General features: G+C 38.0%; 1 protein-coding gene across 1 annotated transcript in view; it reads left to right on the plus strand.

The window, feature by feature from the left end:
- SLC15A5 (solute carrier family 15 member 5) overlaps window positions 1–21,458 on the plus strand; it is a 74,439-nt gene that overhangs the window by 33,410 nt on the left and 19,571 nt on the right. Inside the window, exons 6-7 of the mRNA XM_070407827.1 lie at window positions 11,825–12,013; window positions 20,115–20,246. Coding sequence (XP_070263928.1) covers window positions 11,825–12,013; window positions 20,115–20,246 — 321 coding nt within the window. The remainder of the gene's footprint in view (window positions 1–11,824; window positions 12,014–20,114; window positions 20,247–21,458) is intronic.

Here is a 21,458-nt window from a genome sequence, read left to right on the forward strand (position 1 = left end):
GAGTATGTTCTTAAGAATTAACATAAGTAATGAACCTAAAGAGTTAATTTCTGAACCAGTAGCAAAATTTATGAAAAATTAGTACTTTAATTCACAGCTTCAGTATAGTAGTTTTTCAAATAGTAAGGTATATAGCAATAATTTTCCAACATTTTTTCCAGCTTTATTGAGATATAACTGGCATATAACATTGTGTAAGTTTATGGTGTATGATGTGATGATTTGGTACATATATTTTGAAATGTTTACCCACAGGAGGGTTAGTTAACACATCCTTTGCCTCATATCATTACCATTTTGTTGTTGTTATGATGCTTAAGAACATAAAAGCTCTACTCATGTTCTTTTAGTAAAAAAAAAAAAAAAAAAAAAAAAATTAGGACACCCTAGCTGGTTTGGCTCAGTAGATAGAGTGTCCAGCCTGTGAACCGAAGGGTCCCAGATTCGATTCTGGTCAAGAGCACTTACCTGGGTTGCAGGCTCCTCCCCAGCCTGGACCCTGGTCGGGGCTCATGAAGAAGGCAACCAATCAATGTGTTTCTCTCACATTGATATTTCTTTCTGTTTTTCCCTCTCTCTTCCACTCTCTCTAAAAATCCATTGAAAAATATCTTCAGATGAGGATTTTTAAAAAATGTAGGATGTTATACTTAGAACACAATTAATGGACTATAAGATATATTTTTTTCTGATTGAAATGGGAGAGAAGGAACTAGAGCCCATTCTGATCACACTCTCCTCTCCCTGTGTTCCCTGGGCACTGATATGGGCAAGAAGACAGGTCTTGGTACAGTAAAACCAGGATCAGTCTAAGAATCAGAGATCTGGATCTCAGCCCTTGCTCTGCTCCTGGGTGACTTTGAAAAGCCACCTAACCTTTTTTGTCTTCTGATTCACTTATTATTGGCAATGAGGGGCACACCCTAGATAAACCCTCTATTCTGTAAGACTTCTGAAATCACTCAGGATGACATCAGTGCCTGGAGCACAGTCCTGACACATTGTGAAACTCCACAAATGTTAGCTAGTATTGAGTCATCAGTTGCAATTGTTTGGTAGGCATAAAGAGGAAGCAAAGGGAATTGGAAACTCTTAAGAAATATTATATAATGGTAATCTGATGTCTTATTGTCTACTTGAGAAATAATTCCCTTGAAATAGTCAGGGCCAGGCGTTTCAAGGGCTCTTTTCTCTTTGTTAACCTGTTCTTATTCTTAACTCCTCCTTTTTAGAGATCTGTGGAGACCATGCAATCTTCTAATAACCCATTTTTATATTTTTTGCTGATTCTCTGTTTATAGAAGTTACATTTTAGTGTGCTTCCTGTTACTTAACAATACCAACAAGATTACTCCAGATCACATCACAGAGTAGATTTGTTTTTGGAAAGAACTCAAAGTGACTAACCTTACCTTAGTTTATCTTACTTTGTTGTCTTCAGTTATAGAGGCCTTTAGTACATAACCTTTTCTGATTTATTTCCTAAGCCAAACCCTGGCATTATCTATTGTAATAGGGTTAGGCAAACTACAAATATTAATAGGTTTTGGCAATCCTTAGATCTTAAAAAGTGTTTTTTCTGTGTATGACAACATAGAAATCCCCAAACCTGTATTTAGTGAATGCCCAGCATTATTTGAAGATAGAAAAGAAAAGTAAGATATTGTACATACCCTCAGCACCATGCTAATTAAAAAAGAATGCATGCAGGACAACATGGAAGTAAATGTATATTGCAAAATGGCAAAGCTTTTGCAGTCTTATACAGTACCATGAAAATCCAGTCTGAACTTCCAATTTTGCTTAATTACAAAAGAAGAGTATTATGCTGAGCAAAATAAGCCAGTCAGAGGGAAATAAGTATCATATGATCTCTCTCATATATGGAATTTAATGAACCAAATAAACTGATGATCAAAAATAGATCCAGAATCAGACTGTTGAACAGACTGTTGAACCTCAAAGGGAAGGAGGGGAGGGTGAGTGGGAAGAGATCAACCAATGAACTTGTATGCATATAAACATAACTCTTGGACACAGACAATGGGGTGCTGAGGGCCTGGCGGGGGGGAGGAGAGGAAGAACTGAGCGGGCTGGAAGAGGTTAATGGGGGAAAAGGCGGACCTATGTAACACTTTCAACAATAAAGATATAAAAAATAAACAAAAAAGAGAATTTCTTAAATTGGGCTACTTTTGGAAAAATATGCTTCACAACATGGTTGAAAGTACTACATTAAAAATCCTTCCTGAGAACAGGAAATCTGAAATTCACTTTAAACATAAGCAACTTTCTCTTGGACAATTCTCCAATCTTATATAGTGAAAATCATGTCTGTGCTTAAAGTAAGATACAAAATTTTTCTAGATAGAGGGAATATGAAATCTGACAGAGTTATCTGATATACTGTTTGATGTTAATGAATTATCATTGCCCTTCAAGATTGGTAACAGTTGTTGGGCAGCAAAAAGAAAAGGCTTGACTCATTTGAAAAAACTGAGCCAAGTTCTACTAAGTACAGAATACTGAATTCGGTTGTTTCTGAACCGGACTTCATTCATTTGCTCACTTACATGCTTATTCATTTCTTTGCATAATATTTTGTTATGGGAATATAAAAAAGTATGATGATATTCATTTTTTAAACTAGATGTTTAAGTTTTCCATATTCTGCTTATGATTATAAAAGCTTATATTTCATCAAGACAAATAAGCACAAACCTATGGCACTTTATGATCATAATTTACATAACTGGATTAGTCTACTATTAAAATTTCTTGCCACTTTGAAGTCAAGTACCTTAAAAATGTGAGTGATATATATGTATAAATTATGACTAAACAAATATTTATTAGTTCTTAATTTGAAACTGAAGACCTTCATATGTGGATCCCACTTAAACTCATGATAAACCAGCATTGTGATAGGTCAAGAATCTCAAAGATAATGTGTCACTTGAATTCACTTATTCTAATTCTCAAGTCATTGAATCATCATCATCATCATCATTATTCCAATTCCCAGCTATGCATAGCTATTAGGTGATATAAGTTAAATTATCAGTGTTAATTTTGCATCCTTACTGTTATTTTCAAATAAGGCTCTTAAGTAAATGAAAAAATTATTTTGTTACCACAATGGAAAGTTACTCCTTAGACCCCCATTCCCTTCCACATTCAGTCATTCTCTTTCCAGGACTGTCATATGTAAGAAGGCAGATGGTGCAGACAATGCCAATGCCTAGTGTTTGATGTGGATAATCACAGCCCAGGATAAGAGTGAGGAATGGGGAAATCTCAGTCAGTTGGTCAAACTAAAAATTTAATAAGGAAAAAATAAACTTACCTTTGTAAAGTCTATCTTATAAACAATGCAACGAAGAGGGGCTTCTGACTCAATATATGACATTCATGAGTTTATCACTTAAAGAAATCAAGAAGGATGTCACAGTACTATTTAAAAAATCTCCAAAACTTCCAGAACTGTGAAAGACAAAGACTTGATATGCTCAGTTTCATCAAGACTGTATTTTTCTTAACATTACATATGAGGGGATCTATCTAGTTAAAAGTCAACCTTAATTTGCCAAAAATTTAGAATCAGTGATATCATTGTGATTTATCTGTACGTTAATTGGACATACTTCATTTAGCCTTTTTTAGTTCAAAAATGTTTGCATCATGAGTATTTCCTTTGTTTGGCATTAATTAAAATCCTGCCGTATGTGGCATTTAGTAGTTAGTGCTGACACACACAAGTATTAATCTGACTAAAATTAGCCTAATTAAGATTGTTATTAAGCCTTACACAAAGCAGAAGTGTACAGCACAGTGGGTAGCAATTATCTTGGCTTTTAAATGACATTTAGATTGAAATGTGGATGAAGTACATTCAAATATCTGCCAGACTTTCCTCTTTAAAATAAAAACTTGAAAATTCAAATTCTTACTCAAAGTCCTGTATGAGGTAGGTAGAGCCAAGGTGTCCGTCGGTTTTTACATAACCAGTAACTTCTACCAGTTCTAATAATTGGCTAAGATACAAATTTTTGTGGGTTTTTTTTTATTAGAACCAAGATGCTTGATAAATTAAAAATCGAGTCAGGGATCCAATCACCTTCACCAAAAATAGGATTACTTCGCCAAAACTACTTTTCCTCTTCTATAATTTCAGAACTGATCGTTTTCCCTAAGAAATAACACAGGTTATAGCCATTGCAAATATCTGATAGAAGGAAATTTGTGAACACTAAAAAAAAAAAAAAGGAATGTGTTAATATCTAGTCTGAATAACTCATTTGTTTAACTCATTTGCTTAATAAAAACATATTAGTGTTCCTATTTTTAAAGTTGACAGCAATGTTGGAATTATATTTGAGGTGAAGTAGAACATCTAGTATATCACTGATGCAATAATTGATGGCTTTATAGGTGCATGTATGTATCTAGTGAGTTGCCGGTTCCTTTCTCAGAAATTAAAACACAAACTGAAGTTGAATCTCCTGAAATGAGTTCCAGTAATCTAAAGAGAAACAAAAGACAGAACCCAGATAGCTCAATTCAAACAAAGAAATACATCAGTAATCGGAGAAACAACATAAGTTAAAAATATATGCCATTCTAGTGGTGGGTGAGAAATGTCTTCCACAAAGGTGTCTCTATGAGAGTGGTTTTTGGATTACCAGTATGTTTTCAGATGAGCAAATTTCCCATTCTGGGAACTTGCCAAAATCATGGATCTAAGGACAATTTCTCAAGAACTCAATAGAATTTCACACTTACTGTTATGTTATATATCAGAGACTCATGCATCAGACTACCCATAAAAAAACCCATAGTTTTCTCAGTGAGTAAATTTAGCCAGTAACTGAAGAATCTTAACATTTCTATTTTTTAGTGTGGGATTTTGCTTCAGTACGAAATGGTAAGTGCAACCTTAATGTTTGAATAAATTCTGACTTTCTTTTATTTCATTGTGGTCTAATTTGACAAATTATTACATGGTAGGATAATAGAATAAACTTTAAGAGCTTCAATACTCTTATGGATTTGTCTACAACCACGTAGCCAATATTAAAATATACATTATTTATCTGAGTATAATATCTCCTTTGGAACCATGTGCTTTATCTTGTAAATACAGGCCCACTAGCAGTTTAAATGTGTACATTCTGATAAATTGCACTCTGCTTGGACGAGTTATGATCTCATAGAAGTTAAGAATAAAAATGGAGTGGATTAAATTTAGGTTGGAATCAAACTTTGTTTTGAATTTCAAAAAAGTCATTTTTCACTGGCACCAGAGTGCAGGAGCAAATAAAAAGCAAATGTAGTTATCTAGATCCTTCAGGTAAAATATGCTTTGCCTGAAAACGTCTGGATAAATAAGTTAAATATTTGTGCTTCACTTGAAATTGTCTGGAGAACTATCTTTCATTGGATTTTGCTAGATCAGTTCTCAGAGTGCTCTATGCTGGAGTAGTACTTCGCGAGTGTAATGTGTATAGGAATCTCCTAGGGATTTTGTTTAAATGCATATCTGATTCAGTCCTCCTGGGGTGCAGCTTGAAAGTCTGCATAGCTAACAAGCTCCCCAGTGATCCTTGTGCTACTGGTCAGGGACTACACTTTGTATCAAGGACAGAGAGAGAAGCCAAAAGATTGTTCTCTCAATTTCATACCCGTGTACAGGCAGCCATGACCCAGGTAAAAAAAATGCCACAATTTCTCATGAGGTCAGAACTAAAATTCAGGAGTAGGCAACGAAAGCTGATGACTTAACCTCTGCACTCATGGGCCAAATCTGACCTACCACTTGCTTTTGTACTGCCTGCAAGTTAAGAATTGTTTTAACAGATGAACAATTGCAATTGATTCGACAATAAGAAAAAATAACTTTGAACACCAATTAAATAAAATTGCATCACTCTCTAAAAGAATTATTGTGAATTCCATTTTTTAAAATATATTCTATTGATGCTTCACAGAGAAGAAGGGAGAGGGATAGAGAGTCAGAAACATCGATGAGAGAGACCGATCAGCTGCCTCCTGCAGGCCCCCCACTAGGGATGTGCCTGCAACCAAGGTACATGCCCTTGACTGGAATCGAACCCGGGACCCTTCAGTCCGAAGGCGGACACTCTATCCACTGAACCAAACCAGTTTGGCTTGAATTCCATTTTTAAAAAATGTAGACATGTATTCTATTTCTTGTTACATAAGTATCTACATATCTTTAAAATTTGCCTTTGTCCCACAGAAACTAAAATGTTTATTACTGGCCTTTAACAGACAAATAATAGCTGATCTCTTATCTAAACTATTGCCTCTAATGCTACATAGCACATGTGATAACAAAAACAAAAGTGGGTGAGGGTGGTAAGTACACGTGATGTTTTTTTGTTTTTGTTTTTAAATATATTTTATTGATTTCAGAGAGGAGGGGAGAGGGAGAGAGAGACAGAAACATCAATGATGAAAAAAAAAAAAACATTGGTTGGCTGAGATCAAGCCCTCAACCCAGGCATGTGCCCTAACCAGGAATCAAACCGGTTCATAGGTTGACACTCAACCACTGAGCCATGCTGGCCAGGCTAGACATTTTTTTTATCTAGATTATCCTAAATTAGTTAGAATGAGGGGTATTATAGAAGATTCTCAATGTATTCAAACTCTAAAATAAAAAAGCAAAGAAAGTTTGAAAAGTTATTCCTAAGCAGCTCAATGCTTTCTTCAAAGTTCATATGATTATCATGGACAATATGAGTTGTTGCAATTTGAGCAACTTAATTTTTATGTAAGCCAAAACATACCTGTATTAGTCTTCTAGGGCTGCCATAATAAGATACCATGAATTAGGTGGCGTGAACAACAGAAATGTATTTCTCACAATTCTGGATGGTAAAAGTCCCAGATCAAGGTATAGCCAGGTTTGCTTTTCCCTGAGGGAGGCCTCTCTTCCTTGACGTGCAGGTGACCACCTTCTTATTGTGTTCTTCATGTGGCCTTTCCTTTGTACTTGCACAGACCTTGTGTCATTTCTTATTCTTTTAAGGATTCCAGTCATACTGAAGTTGGGCCCCATTCTGATGACCTCATTTAACCTTAATTATCTCTTTAAAAGACCCATCTCCAAAGTCACCTTGCGGGTCAGGATTTCAACATATGAATTTTGAGGGAAGACAATTGGGTCCAAAGAAGCATACATATGTATACAGTCATCTGTAATATTGGGTTACATATTATAATGGATTGGCAGCATTTTCCCCCTCACTGATATATAAAAACATGTTTCTTCTGATAGTTGGATACATCTTAGATTGAGGGAGACATGGTAGCTTAGAAAACAAATAGTGTTGAAAGCTTTCTAACAAGAAGTAACAGTCTCCAGCCCCAGCTTTCTCCACCATCCACAGTTCCTGTTGGCAAATCATTTTTAAATATTTAGGTGTTGTTTGTCTAAGTTAAGAAATAATAATTATAAGTATATTTTTATTTAAGTCAAAAATTAGTTATATACATACAACTACGGCAAAACCAAAGAATTTGATTCACTTTTCTCATATAAAATCTTATTTTCTGTACTTAAAAAGTATCTGAGTTTTCATTTTTTATTTATTTAAAAATTGTTTTCCTTAAATTTTCAAACTGCTCCACCAGTTTTATCATACCATCACTCACTTTTCCCCAATGCTAACACAGATAGGGTAATGCACCAAGGCTCCTTTTTCTCTGGAGATTTTCTTGCAGACTCCCATGCCTTTGTTCTCTGCATGGTGTTCGCTGTCTCAACTACAGCCCTCTAATCAGGTGTATCTCCTGTTAGATCTCTAACTTACCCCTCCTCTTCTATTATCACTTATATTTTAGCAACTTCCTAAGAAAGAGTACACAGGAAGAATATTTTCCAAGAACTTGTATGATTGAAAAGTCTTCTTTTCGTCCTTGCACTTAATTAATTGGGGTACATAGAATTCTAGATTGAAAGTCATTTTTCTTCAGAATTTTAAAATTATTGCTCTAATGTCATCCAGAAACTTGAGGAGCCCGATGCCCTTCTGCTGCTCATTCCTGTGTTTATGACCTCTTTTCCTTACTGGAGCTCTCTTCTCTCTATGATACTCCAAATGTCATGTTACTGTGCCATGGTGAAGGATTAGGTACCAGGAACCGTAGCAGAGAAGAGAAAGTAGCAAGTAATTAGAATGAAGTCAAAAGAACAGGCAAGATCATACAGGTCATGTTAAGGATTTTGGATTTCATCCTAACTGTATGGAAACCCATAGGAAAAATTTAAGCAGAAGAGTAATATTGAATTTGCATTTACATAAGATCACCCTGACTATTAGGTGTGTGACAGGTTGTAGATGGGCAGGAGTGGAAACAAGAAGACCAGAATTTAATATGTTGTTGCAGATAGTATTGTTTAAAAATTATGATTTGGATTAGAATGATGGCAGTGGCTATGGAGAGAAGCAAGTTAATTTACAATAAATTTTGGAAATAAAATCTAGAGAATTTAATAATATATTTGAAGATAGGGCAAAAGAGAGGGGACCCCAGATTTCTGCCTTGAGTACATAAAGGTGCTAGAGGAGGTGATACAGAAGAGTGAAGGAGAAAAAGTAGCAGAAAAGACCCATTTGTGTATACTCCTCTTTGAAACCTTCCCTTAGACATTCTCTAACTGTAATTTTACTTCTTTTTTTTTCTTGCCCCCACATGCAAATATTTTTTTAAATATATTTTTATTACTTTCAGAAAGGGAGGGGGAGAGAGAGAGAGAGAGAGAGATCAATATTGAGAAATAATCATCGATTGGATGCCTACTGCATGCCCCCAATGGGGATCAAGCCCACAACCCAGGCGTGTGTCCTGACTGGGTATTGAGCAGTGACCTCCTGGTTTATAGGTCAACACTAACCACTGAGCACAGTTGGGCTAAATGCAAAGATTTTTTAAGGCATTGCTCAGGTGTTATTTTCTTTCCTTCCTCAATCATTTCTCAATTTCACCTGACCCTAAATTCCAACTTTATGTAGATGATTCATTTATCTTTCTCTCTTGACTCAACCAATGTTCTGACCTATGATTCACATTTTCAATTGTTTTCTGAGCAATGCTCTCTAGATTACCCTTTTGTGCCTCTAACTCAACTTAAAATCAAATCCATTTTCTCCATGTCTACTGTGGGTCTTATTTGTATTGTTGTCACTACCATCTTCCCAAACAGCTGGACTTATAGTCAACATTGACATCTGCTGCTTCCATGTCCTTGCTTCAGATGCTATGGTTTTATCAGTGGGATCTTGTGTTTGTACTCTCTGTATTTTCTGAAAGTAAATGTCCTGATTACAAGCCATGCCCCCATTGTACTTTACCAAGATTATTTTTAACATCCTAACTATCTTTCAACCTTCAGTATCTTTCCCATTCTATCAACCAGCACATGGCCTTTAGAGTAATAATTTCAAATGAAAATTTTAATCTTTTCATGTGTGACTAATATCTTCAATGATTCCATCATTGTCAGAGTAATTTCAAAATTCCTTAAAAGTATATTAAATGCCTCTTATGATCTGACCCTAATTTATGTTCTCCTCTGATTCCCAACAATTTGAGTTTCTCACCATTGTGAAAATTTGACATTCACATCTCTGTGCTTTTGCTTATGCGATTTGTGCTGCCTTCACCTCTTCCTATTGAAACCCTTCTTCCTTTAAACTGCAGTGATTCCCAAAGTGGGCGCTACCGCCCCCCAGTGGGCGCTGCAGCGATCCAGGGGGGCGGTGATGGCCACAGGTGCATTTGGGGGCAATGAGTAACTGCTATTAAAATTTAAAAAAAATTAATTTCCAGCGGCTGAGTAATATTTTTTCTGTAAAGGGGGCGGTAGGCCAAATAAGTTTGAGAACCACTGCTTTAAAGCATAAAATGAATCCTCTCACTTCTCCATCTAGAAATAACTTATTCCTCTTATATTCCCTAACAGAACATAAGTCTGTGATGACTGAAAATAGATATTGCTCATCTTATATCCCCCAACTGTACCTAGTGTAATGCCTTGTATATAGCAACAACAGAGCAAATATTAAATTGAATTGACCTATTAGCTCTTTCTGATGAGTCGTAATGTGCCAAGTAATCTAGAAAAATGCAATTATGTGATGAATTTGGCCTTAAAGGGGGATCATACTGAAATTCATGTTTTTTATATGACCTATTTACAAAACCAAAATCTCTACTTCATTATGAATGGGCCTTTATGAAATAATTAAAATAATAATTAATAAATGATCTCTCAAATTTTCTAACTTATTCATATTTCTTCCCTTTTATATGCCTTCTATTTCTTGGAAACTCAGTAAAGAACGGACTATTATTGATACATTTAAATGCTGAGAAATAATAAAAAAATTACCTACCAGTTTCTCTATCAAACAAAACAAGCAGTAGGTTGATTTTTATGAATTGAAAACTTTGTCTTATCTGAAATTTTATGCAAGTTAGCAAGATGTGAGTATCTCTAAATTTCAACTAAATTCCACTGAGCTAAATTTTGCCTATGCTTTAACAATGGAATTAAGTCCAGTTATATGAATGATAAATTAAGAAATGGAATGGTTGCAATAGACATAAACTGTAACAAATCTATAACAAAATCTCTACTCATTTTCAACCAAAATTTCCTAGACAATTCCTTAAAAGTAAAAGAGAAAGCTGCTTCCATTTATATACTTTACCTAGTTAATTCACCTTTAATATTTTTTCCCTAAACAGAAGTTTCTAGTCTTTAATTCTCTAATAGCTGCTTTACTTTTTCTGCAAAGATTAGAGAAATATCAGACAACTGAAGACTGATAATGCTTGCAGATTATTTCAAAACCATTTTAAAAATAACTCTTAAAAACTTATGAGGAGATCATTTTATTTTAAATGCACCCCACATCATTTTTTATTTCTATATAGCTAAAATAGTTATCAAAAGTGACATCTCTTACCTGAGGATAAAAGTTCAAAACTATTGCTTTAGCTTTAATAATAATTGCTACTAATTGCTACCAGGAACTGTTATAATAATACCAGTCCATTATCTTATTTAAATAGCCCAGTTCCTGAGTTGGTTAGAGCATCATCCCGATACACCAAGGTTCCCAGTTCAATTCCCTGTCAGAGTACATATAAGCAACAAACAATGGATGCATAAATAAGTGGAACAACAAATCAATCTCTCTCTCTCCCTTCCTCTCTCTCTAAAAATTAATAAATAGAAAATATATATATATATATATAAGCCTAATATGCAAATTGTCCCCTTGGGAGTTTGACTGGGAGACCGGGAGTTCAACCACCTGCTATGACATGTGCTGACCACCGGGGGCAGGGGGGCAGCGCAGAACGAAGGAAGACCCTGGCCAGCAGCCGGAAGGCCCCGATCGGCCCTAATCACCGGCCAGGCCTAGGGACCCTACCCGTGCACAAATTTTGTGCACTGGGCCTCTAGTTTAATAAATAAATAAATTTTGTCGCCTCCCTATAAGTAATCATCATTAACCCTATCTTAGAGCTGAAGAAAGTTATAATGAGGTTAAATAATTTGCCTGAGGCCATATAACCAGTAAGTCAGGAAATAGGGAGGCAATGCAGCCACAGCCTACTGGAGCCTCTGCAAAGGATGGTCAGCCAGCACCTGAATGTTTAAAGGGAAAAAAAAAAATGTTGAGGAAACATTCCCTAGAGTTAATGTGAAAGAAATGCTATGGCCACTTACACTGACTTGGGCTCTTTCTTTAATATTTTTTTCTTTTGCATTCCTCTCCTTCAGTGGCTGGACAACTTTCTGCTGCATTGTCTGTGATGGTAGCTGGCTTCTTTGAAATACACAGAAAACACTTCCCTCCAGTGGAGCAACTTCGTTCAGGCAAAATTCTCACTGTTTCCTCCATGCCCTGTTTCCACCTGGTTCTTCAGTATGTTTTACTTGGAGTGGCTGAAACACTGGTTAACCCAGCCTGTGAGTAACAAGTTTACCACCTCATGTTAGGATACACTGAATTTCTACACAGAACACGTCACCTCAAGTAGCTGGCAATCTGGTCACTGCCTGGAAATTTCCCATGTTTCAGAAGAAGCCAATTTATCCCCCTCTTTTTTTTTAATGTTTAATTTTTCTTCATTCCTCTATCACATAGAGAACAATTATTAATTCTACCTGAACATAAATGAAATGAAAGATTTTACTAACCTCATTCAAAGCAGTAACCATTTGGTCAGATATGTGAAAAGAGAAAAAACTTTGCTAAAACTTAGAAGAAAACTCCAACACACTCAGATGAAAACTCTTCTCTTCTACCTTCCCTCTTCTCATCTCCCTCCCTCTCACTGAGAGATAAATTCACATGTATACTCCCTCCAAAAATGACATTTATAATGTAGTTGAGAGCCTATGCAAATGAAATGAAAATTAGACAATTTTCCAGATAATTCAATGTCTTTAAACTAGATTGTGATCATTAGTGTTTCATAAGACAGGTTCAAAATAACTTTATTAAATATCCAGGTTTTCTGGATTGTCTAGATGGCTGTTATTAACTAAACTAGTCACTTTAAAATTCATTAAAATATTTCAGTGACTTCTTGAAATACAGTAGTGTGTGAAATACAGTATGAGTACATTTACCAGTGTAATCTATTATCTTATATTCTGTTTTCCTTATACTGCCTTGAAGTGGGAACTCTGTAACTCAAGCCCAATTATACTTCACCACGCTTATTTTTATAACTTCCTATCTTTCTCATTTTAATATCTCTCACATTCTACCTACTCAATACACAACCTTTAGAGTAATCGTCCTAAATGGCAATTCTAATCATTTCATTGTATCTAAAACTTTAATTACTCTATTATCTTCAGAATTATTTTCAAATTTCTTAACTATATATGTTTGATAAAGATATCTATAATAATAAAAGCATGATATGCTAACTAGACTGGATGACCTATCGGACGAAGCCAGGGCTGCGAGGGAAGCCCGGGTCCTAGGTGCCAGAGGGAAGCCGGTGCCAGCAGCAGGGGGAAAGAAGGCCTACTCTTACACGAATTTTGTGCATTGGACATTTAATATATATATATTCAAAGCAATTCATTGCAAAAAGTCAAAATAAAATCAAGTTTGTATAATTACAGTCATATTTTTGTGTGAGACTTCTTTTATATAATTTTAAATCATCTCATTGCATATATTTTGCATGAATAAATTATTTTATCAGATTCTAAGATGTTGATATCATTGGACACTATGAGGAATACAAAAAAAAGGTATAAAAGAAGCCACCACACAAGTGTTTGTGACTTCCCTGATGTTGTTTCCAGAAAACTGTTGGAACTAGTCAGCCTAAATTTTGCAGTCTAGATAGGAAGAAAGGTAATGAATAAAGGTGATGAGTGAATACAGTCAGGAAATTTCCCTATAATGCAGCAATACCCATTCAAAACACAAAAGGCAGGTTATGTGATATAAATCACTTAGCTCACCCTCCCTGATTTACCTGTCAGGAAACTAAAGTCCGACTAATTCAATTTACTTATCCACTATAGAGGTCATGGGGTAGGGACCACAAGACTTTGTTTGACCTGGCCGGTGTGGCTCAACAGTTGAGCACTGACCTATGAGCAGGAGGTCAAAGTTCAATTTTGGCTCAGGACACCAGGTTGCAGGCTCAATCCCCAGTGGAAGCATGAAGGAGGCAGCCAATCAATGATTCTCTCTCATCATTGATTTCTATCTCTCTATCCCTCTCCCTTCCTCTGAATTAAATAAACATATATGTACTAGAGGTCCAGTGCACAAAATTTGTGAACAGGGAGAGGTATCCTCAGCCCAGCCTGCACCCTCTCCAATCTGGGACCCCTCAGGGGATGTTCAACTGCTGGTTTAGGCCCGATCCCTCTCACAATTCAGGACTGCTGGCTTCCAACCGCTAGCCTGCCTGCCTGATTGCCCCTCACCGCTTCTGCCTGCCAGGCTGATCACCCCCTAACCACTCCCCTAACAGCCTTATTAATGCCTAACTGCTCCCCTGCCAGCCCAACTGCCCCCAACTGCCCTCCCTTGCCAGCCCGGTTGCCCCCAACTGCCCTCCCCTGCCAGCCATCTTGTGGTGGCCATCTTTTGACCACATGGGGGCGGCCATCTTGTGTGAGGGTGTGATGGTCAATTTGCATATTACCTCTTTATTATATGGGATTTTTTTTAAAGACTTTATTTGGACTTCCAGTTTTGTCATTTACTACAAGTGTGACCTTGAAAATTAATTTAGCCTTTAAGTTTCACCTTTCTGATCTTTAAAATGAAAATAATTATAATTTTTTATATCAAAGCATCAGTATAACAATCAATGGGAATGTAAACTACTCCTTGAGAGTTAAATTCCATAGTGTAGAAAGGTGTTTCAAAATGTAAAATCAAGAATTACTCTTGCAGTACAACGTAAAGGTTAATATCCATGGTCTTAAAGACAGATCTGAATTAAAACCCAGTTTTGCCACTGAGTAGTTGTGTGACCTTGACAAAATTATTCTGTATTTCTGAGTCTTTCTCATCATCTGTAAAATGGGGAATGTTGTTATAAGGACTAAATGAAATATTTTACGTAAAGGAAAAAGCAGTGTGTCCGGTTTGTAGATGGCATTCAATAATTAGCAGCTATAACAAGTGCTGTTATTATTATTATCATTTAGGCTCTGGGATCAGGCCTAAGCTGGCAGTCAGACATCCCTCTCGCAGTCTGGGCTCTCACAGTCCGGGACCCCTCGCTCATTACCACCCACCAGCTGTGAGTCCAGCCCCTGGCTGAACAGCGCTCCCCCTGTGGGAGTGCACTGACCACCAGGAGTCAGCTCCTGCATTAAGCATCTGCCCCCCAGTGGTCAGTGTGCATCATATTGACTGGTCGTTTCACCATTTGTTTGATTTGCCTATTAGCCTTTTATTATATAGGACTAGAGGCCTGGTGCATGAAAATTCATGCACTGGGGAGGGGGGGATCCCTCAGCCCAGCCTGCCCCCTCTCACAATTTGGGAGTCCTCAGGGGATGTCCTAAGCCACAGTCTGGCCTCCCTCTGCAGGAGAAAACCAGCCGATCAGGGGAAGGCACCACCCCATCACCCCCTCGCTGCTGCTGCCTCTGGCCTCCCTCTGTGGGAGGCGAGCCAGCAATCAGGGGAAAGTAACGCCCCCATCACATCTCTGCTGCTGCCACTGCCGGCTGCAAGGCTGCCTGAGCCTTGGGCCTCGCAGCCACTGTGGCTTGCGCAAGCCTTGGTTTGGCTCTCGTTGCCTGAGCCCCGGGCCCTCGCAGCAGCAGCCATCATCTGCAGCTTGCCTGAGCCTCAGGCCAGCCCTGGGCAGCGGCAGCTGCCATTAGTGGCTTGCCTGAGCTTCGGGCCGGCCCTGTGCAGCAGCAGCCACCATCTGCTCCCCCGATGCACCTCCTGGTCAAGTCCCCGCAGGGGACGCAGTGTCAAGTCCCCGCCCACCCGCGTGCACCTCACAGCTCACACAGCCCTGCTCAACCGCACATGCGCACACTGTGCACGTAGTCTCCTGGTGATGGGTTGTTATAGCGTGACAGCATCACGGTGTGATGGTGTGATGGTGTGACAACCACATAGGCTTTTATTGGTATAGATAGGTGTCAAGTTGGACCTTACCTGACCATAGTTCACCAACCCTAGTCAGGGGTACAAGATTCAGTGAATGGCTAAAGTAGAGTGGAGGACAATGATATTGAAAAGGAAGGAGGACAAGGGATGAGAAACCAAGATTTGGCAGAATGGAAGGTTGAAAGGATAATCTGTATGTATGTCAAAACTGCCAAGAGTTAAGGCAGGATTAGAACTGGAGGGTGTGATGATAAGAAAGAGCTGACAAATAAATAATAGAGGGAAATGGCCTAAAAATTGGCAGATGATAGCACAAAAGAGAAGTATTAGGTCATATAATCGGATAATATGAGATTCAAATCTGAAGCTTTTTAGATATGAGAAAGCAATAATGACCTGAAAGTGGTAATAAGATAAAGTTCAATTTTCTAGACATTGGTAGTTCTCCATATGGTCAAAATAACTTCTTACCAAACACAATAAACACATTTTAACTGTTTAAAAACAACTGGAGTAAAAGTAATTTCTAGCAATGAGTCCCCAGTACCGGGTGCCTCAGGAAGATGATGATGGCCCATAATTTGTAGATTCTGCATGCTCTGTGATGGAACATTTTTACAAACACTAACCAGTCTCCACCTAGAGGCACATTTCAGCTCTCCTTGGCAAGAAGACCAGCTTTTACATACACTTTGAATAGTTTTTACTGTGTCTTCATAGTAAATGATAATTTGAGAGCAGTGACAGACTTGTTGATAATATCCATAGCATAGTGTACTAAAAGGAATACCATGAAGCCCAAGTTGATGATTACTAAAGTTGAAAAAGATCAGAACATGAAGATGCCTGAATATAGAGACCCGAGGACTTGAAAAGCTAAGTCCCATAAAAGCGAACTGGAGGCTTTCAAAATGCCTAAAATGACACCAAAGAGAGATTAACCAGCAGGCAGAGGCTGGCAAAGTGTGTTCATGAATTATATACCGCACCAGAAGTTCTAGCAAGAGAAAAGCATAGGATTAATAATTAACTAGAAGAGTAATAATGGGCTTGTAAGTTCTGCTTTTTCTCAGTGAAGAAATCACCCAACTTAGTCTTTCCGCCCATTGTTTGTCTCTTCATATTTATAGAGAGGAAAGTTCATAAGACAAATCCTTTTTATAACTGTGAGTCCTTTCTTCCCAATGCCTCTTCAACATTTCTCTCACTATCCTTCGGATCTTCCTGAAAAAAACTTGCAGCTTGTCCTCAGGCTCCTGATGGTGATTTGCACTGCACAGGAAAGCTGGGGTACCCACGGCCCCTTGCCACCAATACTGACATCCTTCTCCACAGTATTCTCTTTATCACTGTCATCATCTTCATCTCCATTAACTTTGTGTGCTATTAAGTGCCTGTTTAGCACTGCCCTTAGTATTGTGCATATCTCTGCTCTCTGCCCTCTCAGAGTTTAAAACCCAGGGAAAAAATACCCATGCCTTTTCTCACCCTCAGCCACAGCACTCAGCACATTTCCTAGGGCACAGATAGGGATGTCTTTCCATGTTTATTGGATGATAAATGAAAACATGTGGAGGACATGCAGAAAGCAAAACAGAAATCCTAACTGAATGCAGAAAGGAACATTAGTACATTTATATTATGTACTAGAGGCCTGGTGCATAAAAATTCATGCACTTGAGGGGTCCCTCAGCCCAGCCTGTGCCTCTCATAGTCCAGGACCCCTCAGGGGATGTCCACCTGCCATCTTAGGCCTGCTGCCAAAGGATCGGGCCTAAGCTGGCAGTCAGACATCACTCTGGCAGCCCAGGTGCCCTCGGAGCATGCCTGACTGGCAGCTCCCATGGGGGAGCGGGCCTAAGCCATCAGTTGGACATCCTTAGCACTGCCAAGGAGGCGGGAGAGGCTCCTGCCACCGCCACTGGCCACTGCACTCACAACCATCAGACTGGCTTGTGGCTGAGTGGAGCTCCCCCTGTGGGAGCACACTGACCACTAGGGGGCAGCTCCTGCATTGAGCATCTGCCTCCTGGTGGTCAGTGCGCGTCATAGCAACCAGTCATGCCCAGTTGGTCCACGATTAGGGTCAATTTGCATATTACCCTTGTATTATATAGGATTAGTAAGTTGGTTTAAAAGAGCTGGATAGCCCAGCCAGTATAGCTCAGTGATTGAGTTCGACCTATGAACCAGGAGGTCACAGTTCAATTCCTGGTCAAAGCACATGCCTGGGTTGTGGGCTCGATCCCTAGTGTGGGGCATGCAGGATACAGCCAATCAATGATTCTCTCTCATCATTGATGTTTTGATCTCTCTCCCTCCTTCTCCCTTCCACTCTGAAATCAATAAAAATATACTTTTTAAAAAATAATGAAAAAAGTAAAAGAGCTGAACAAGTAATTTATTGGGGTAAAGAGCAGCTGCTAAACCAGGAGTGAAATTTTCCAGAGAAAAAAGTTCTTTTTCTTTTTATAGAGAAGGAAACTAAACGTTTAATGTTCACAATATGTTGATTTATCACCACTTTTCTTTTTAATATAAATATATTTTTGTATTGATTTTAGAGAGGAAGGAGAGAGAGAGAAACATCAATGATGAGAGAGAATCATTGATTGGCTGCCTCCTACACGCCGCCTACTGGAGATCGAGCCCACAACCCTGGGCATGTGCCCTTGACCAGAATCAAACCTTCAGTTTGCAGGCCGACGCTCTATCCACTGGACCAAACAAGCTAGGGCGCCATTTTTCTTTTTTAAATGAGCTTTAATGTTTACTTATGACTTCTCATTGTAATAAAATTTGCCAAGTACAAAAAAGCAAGGAGAAGACAAAGTAAAAATCCAATAATTCAACCACTCAAAGCTAAAACTGTTCCTGTTATTCAATCTATTTTTTTACAATTTTTTTGCCCTGCATGTACAAAGAGAGAGATTAGTGTAATAAATTCCTCTGTACCCATGTTCCAGCTTCAACAATTTTCAACTCACAGCCAAACTTGTTTTATCTCTACCCTCATTTGCATACTAAGTTCCTTCTTGTTGTATAATGTTGAATTACATCCCAGATATAATATATATCATACATATTTCAGCATATATGCCTTAGATTGTCATACATATTTTAGTAGTTATGTTAATATGGTATGTTCAAAATTATACATACTTATTTTCATCTATTTATAATATCAAAAATTATTTTAACTTTTTCTTTTTTATTGAGGTATAATTGATATATAACATTATATTAGTTTCAGGTGTATGACCTAATCCTATTTAATAAAGAGGAAATATGCTAATCTTTGCGATGGTGGCACCCACAGCCAATAAGGAAGGAATATGCTAATTGACTGCCATGCCCTCAAAGATGGCAGCACTCACAGCCACAAGATGGTGGTGTCCCCCAGTTCCCTCAGCTCCCCAGCTGCCCAGGGCCAGCTCAAGGCACAGGCAAGCCTCAGATGGCAGCTTCCCAGCCGCCCAGGGCCAGCCCAAGGCACAGACAAGCCTCGGATGTCGGTTGCCCAGCTGCCCAGGACCACCCAAGGCTCAGGTAACCAGGGCCGGCCAAGGCTTGCGCTGCTGGCAGTGGCAGCAGCAGAGGTGTGATGGGGGCATTGCCTTCCCTTGATCGCCTGGTTGCCTCCTGCCCCTGAGGGCACCCGGACTGGGAGAGGAGGCCAGGCTGAGGGACCCCCCCCCCTCCAGTGCATGAATTTTCATGCACCGGGCCTCTGGTGATTAGATATTTGAATACACTGCAAAATGATCACCACAAGAAGTCTAGTTACCATAGGTCACCATGAAAAATTATGAATTTTGATGGGTTTATTTATATGTGTGCATGATGAGAACTTATAAGATTTACTGTCTTAGCAACTTTCAAACATGCACTATAAAATTACTGACTATAATCATCATGCTGTACATTACATCCCCATCAGCTACTTATTATATAACTGAAAGTTTGTACCTCTTCATACCCTTCACCAATTTTACCTGTCACCTGACACCTCTCCCCTCTGGCAACCACCATTCTATTCTCTGTATCTATGAGTTTTGTTTTGTTGGGGTTTTTTTAGATTACACATTTAAATGAAATCATAGGGTATTAGTCTTTCTCCATCTCACTTATTTCACTTAGCATAATACCCTCAAGGCCATGCAGGTTGTAACACAAGGCAAATTTTCATGCTTTTTTATGGCTGCGTAGTATATTTGGACACCCAACCACTAATTGATCAAATTTTTCTTGCAGCTGTACAAGGACATATTTTGCCATATTTTATTCCTTATAGACATCTAAGAATTTTAAGATCATAATATATCTTACTGTAGTAATTTTAATCCCATCAGTAACCTTTCTTTGAGATATAATCAACACTAATTTCAACAGTATCTATGAAAGTATGTTAGAGAGATTATTCTAATTCTGACCTGTTTTTTCTCTTAGTCTCTATAATATCATACAGATTTGTTCCAAGTACCATCAGAGGAACCTTGATGAATTTTTTGACCCTGTTCAATGGATTTGGTTGTTTCACAGGGGCACTGCTGGTGGAGTTGGTATATCTCATCTCAGAAGGTAAAAATAGGTCTATGGTATGTTTATATCTACATTGATTTGATGACTAGAAAATTGGGAGACAAAAACCTTAAGAAGAGGGGTTTTGCCAGTGTAGTTTCTTTAATTCTTTAATTGCTCCACTTTTGCAATTAAAATAGGAAAGAACTCTTGCTGTATTCATTAATTTCTGAGAACTGTCCTTTTTTTTATATGAAGAAGTAATTACAGAATGTAACTTCTCATGAGATCCCGCCTGCTGTCTTTCTTTAGTATATTTTAAAACAAACTGGTCATTATATTCTTATTAGGTATTTCAATGAGGCCAAATTTAATAATGCATCATAGCTCGCATAGATAATCTTCAGAAAAGGTAAATCCTGTGTAAATAGGGCCATCTGGATGATTCTTTTTTCCTTGTAATTCACCAGAAATCATGTCTATGCAACCAAAGAGAAATTGTGCATTGATTAACCAATGATCTTGGAAAAATTTCCCCATAAAGACTTTGGTCATAAAAGCAACCAAACTGAGTCTGCGTATCTGTTGAGAATTATGTCCCACAGAAAAAAGTCTAATTTTCTGTCCACATAGCAACTCTTCAAGCATTTGATTAACATTCAGAGAAATAATGTGGATCAGGGTTAAGAAAGTAGCTTCTGGAGTTGAATCCAGATAATTTAGCTATGTGTCCTTCTCAGTTTCCATGCCAATAATGACAATAAATAATTCATCATGTTTTTCTGAGGATTAAGTAATTAATACATATGGTAAATGCTCAATAAACAGCTGTTATGATCCTCTTCTATTTTATAGATGAACTACCCCAGTTTTCTCACATTGTTTGATTACCTGATTTTTCACTATAAAAACCCCTCCATCGATTAAACAAGCAACAATTTGTTAGTATGTTTCTTAAAATATGGTTTCCAGAATCAAACACAATACTTAAGATGATAGATATGTCACGCTGACTAACCTTCTCTCTCTCTCTCTCCCTCTCTCTCTCTCTCTTCCTTTCTCTCTCTCTCTGAATTCCAACAGGGATTGTGTTGACTTTTTCAGTAGTGCATCATGCTTATGGTCAATTAAAACCTGAAGTATTTTCTATTTTTAGCAGCTTCTCCCCATTCAGTTTCACTCATCTTATCACAATATTTTTCTAATTAAACACATGAATTTATATTTATCCTTAATAAATGTCAGCTTATCATCCTAAATGACACATTTTAA

The sequence above is a fragment of the Myotis yumanensis genome, unplaced genomic scaffold, assembly GCF_028538775.1.
Source record: "Myotis yumanensis isolate MYYU_CA2020_CCGP unplaced genomic scaffold, mMyoYum1.0.hap1 SCAF_3, whole genome shotgun sequence".
In the NCBI taxonomy this organism is placed as follows: Eukaryota; Metazoa; Chordata; class Mammalia; order Chiroptera; family Vespertilionidae; genus Myotis; species Myotis yumanensis.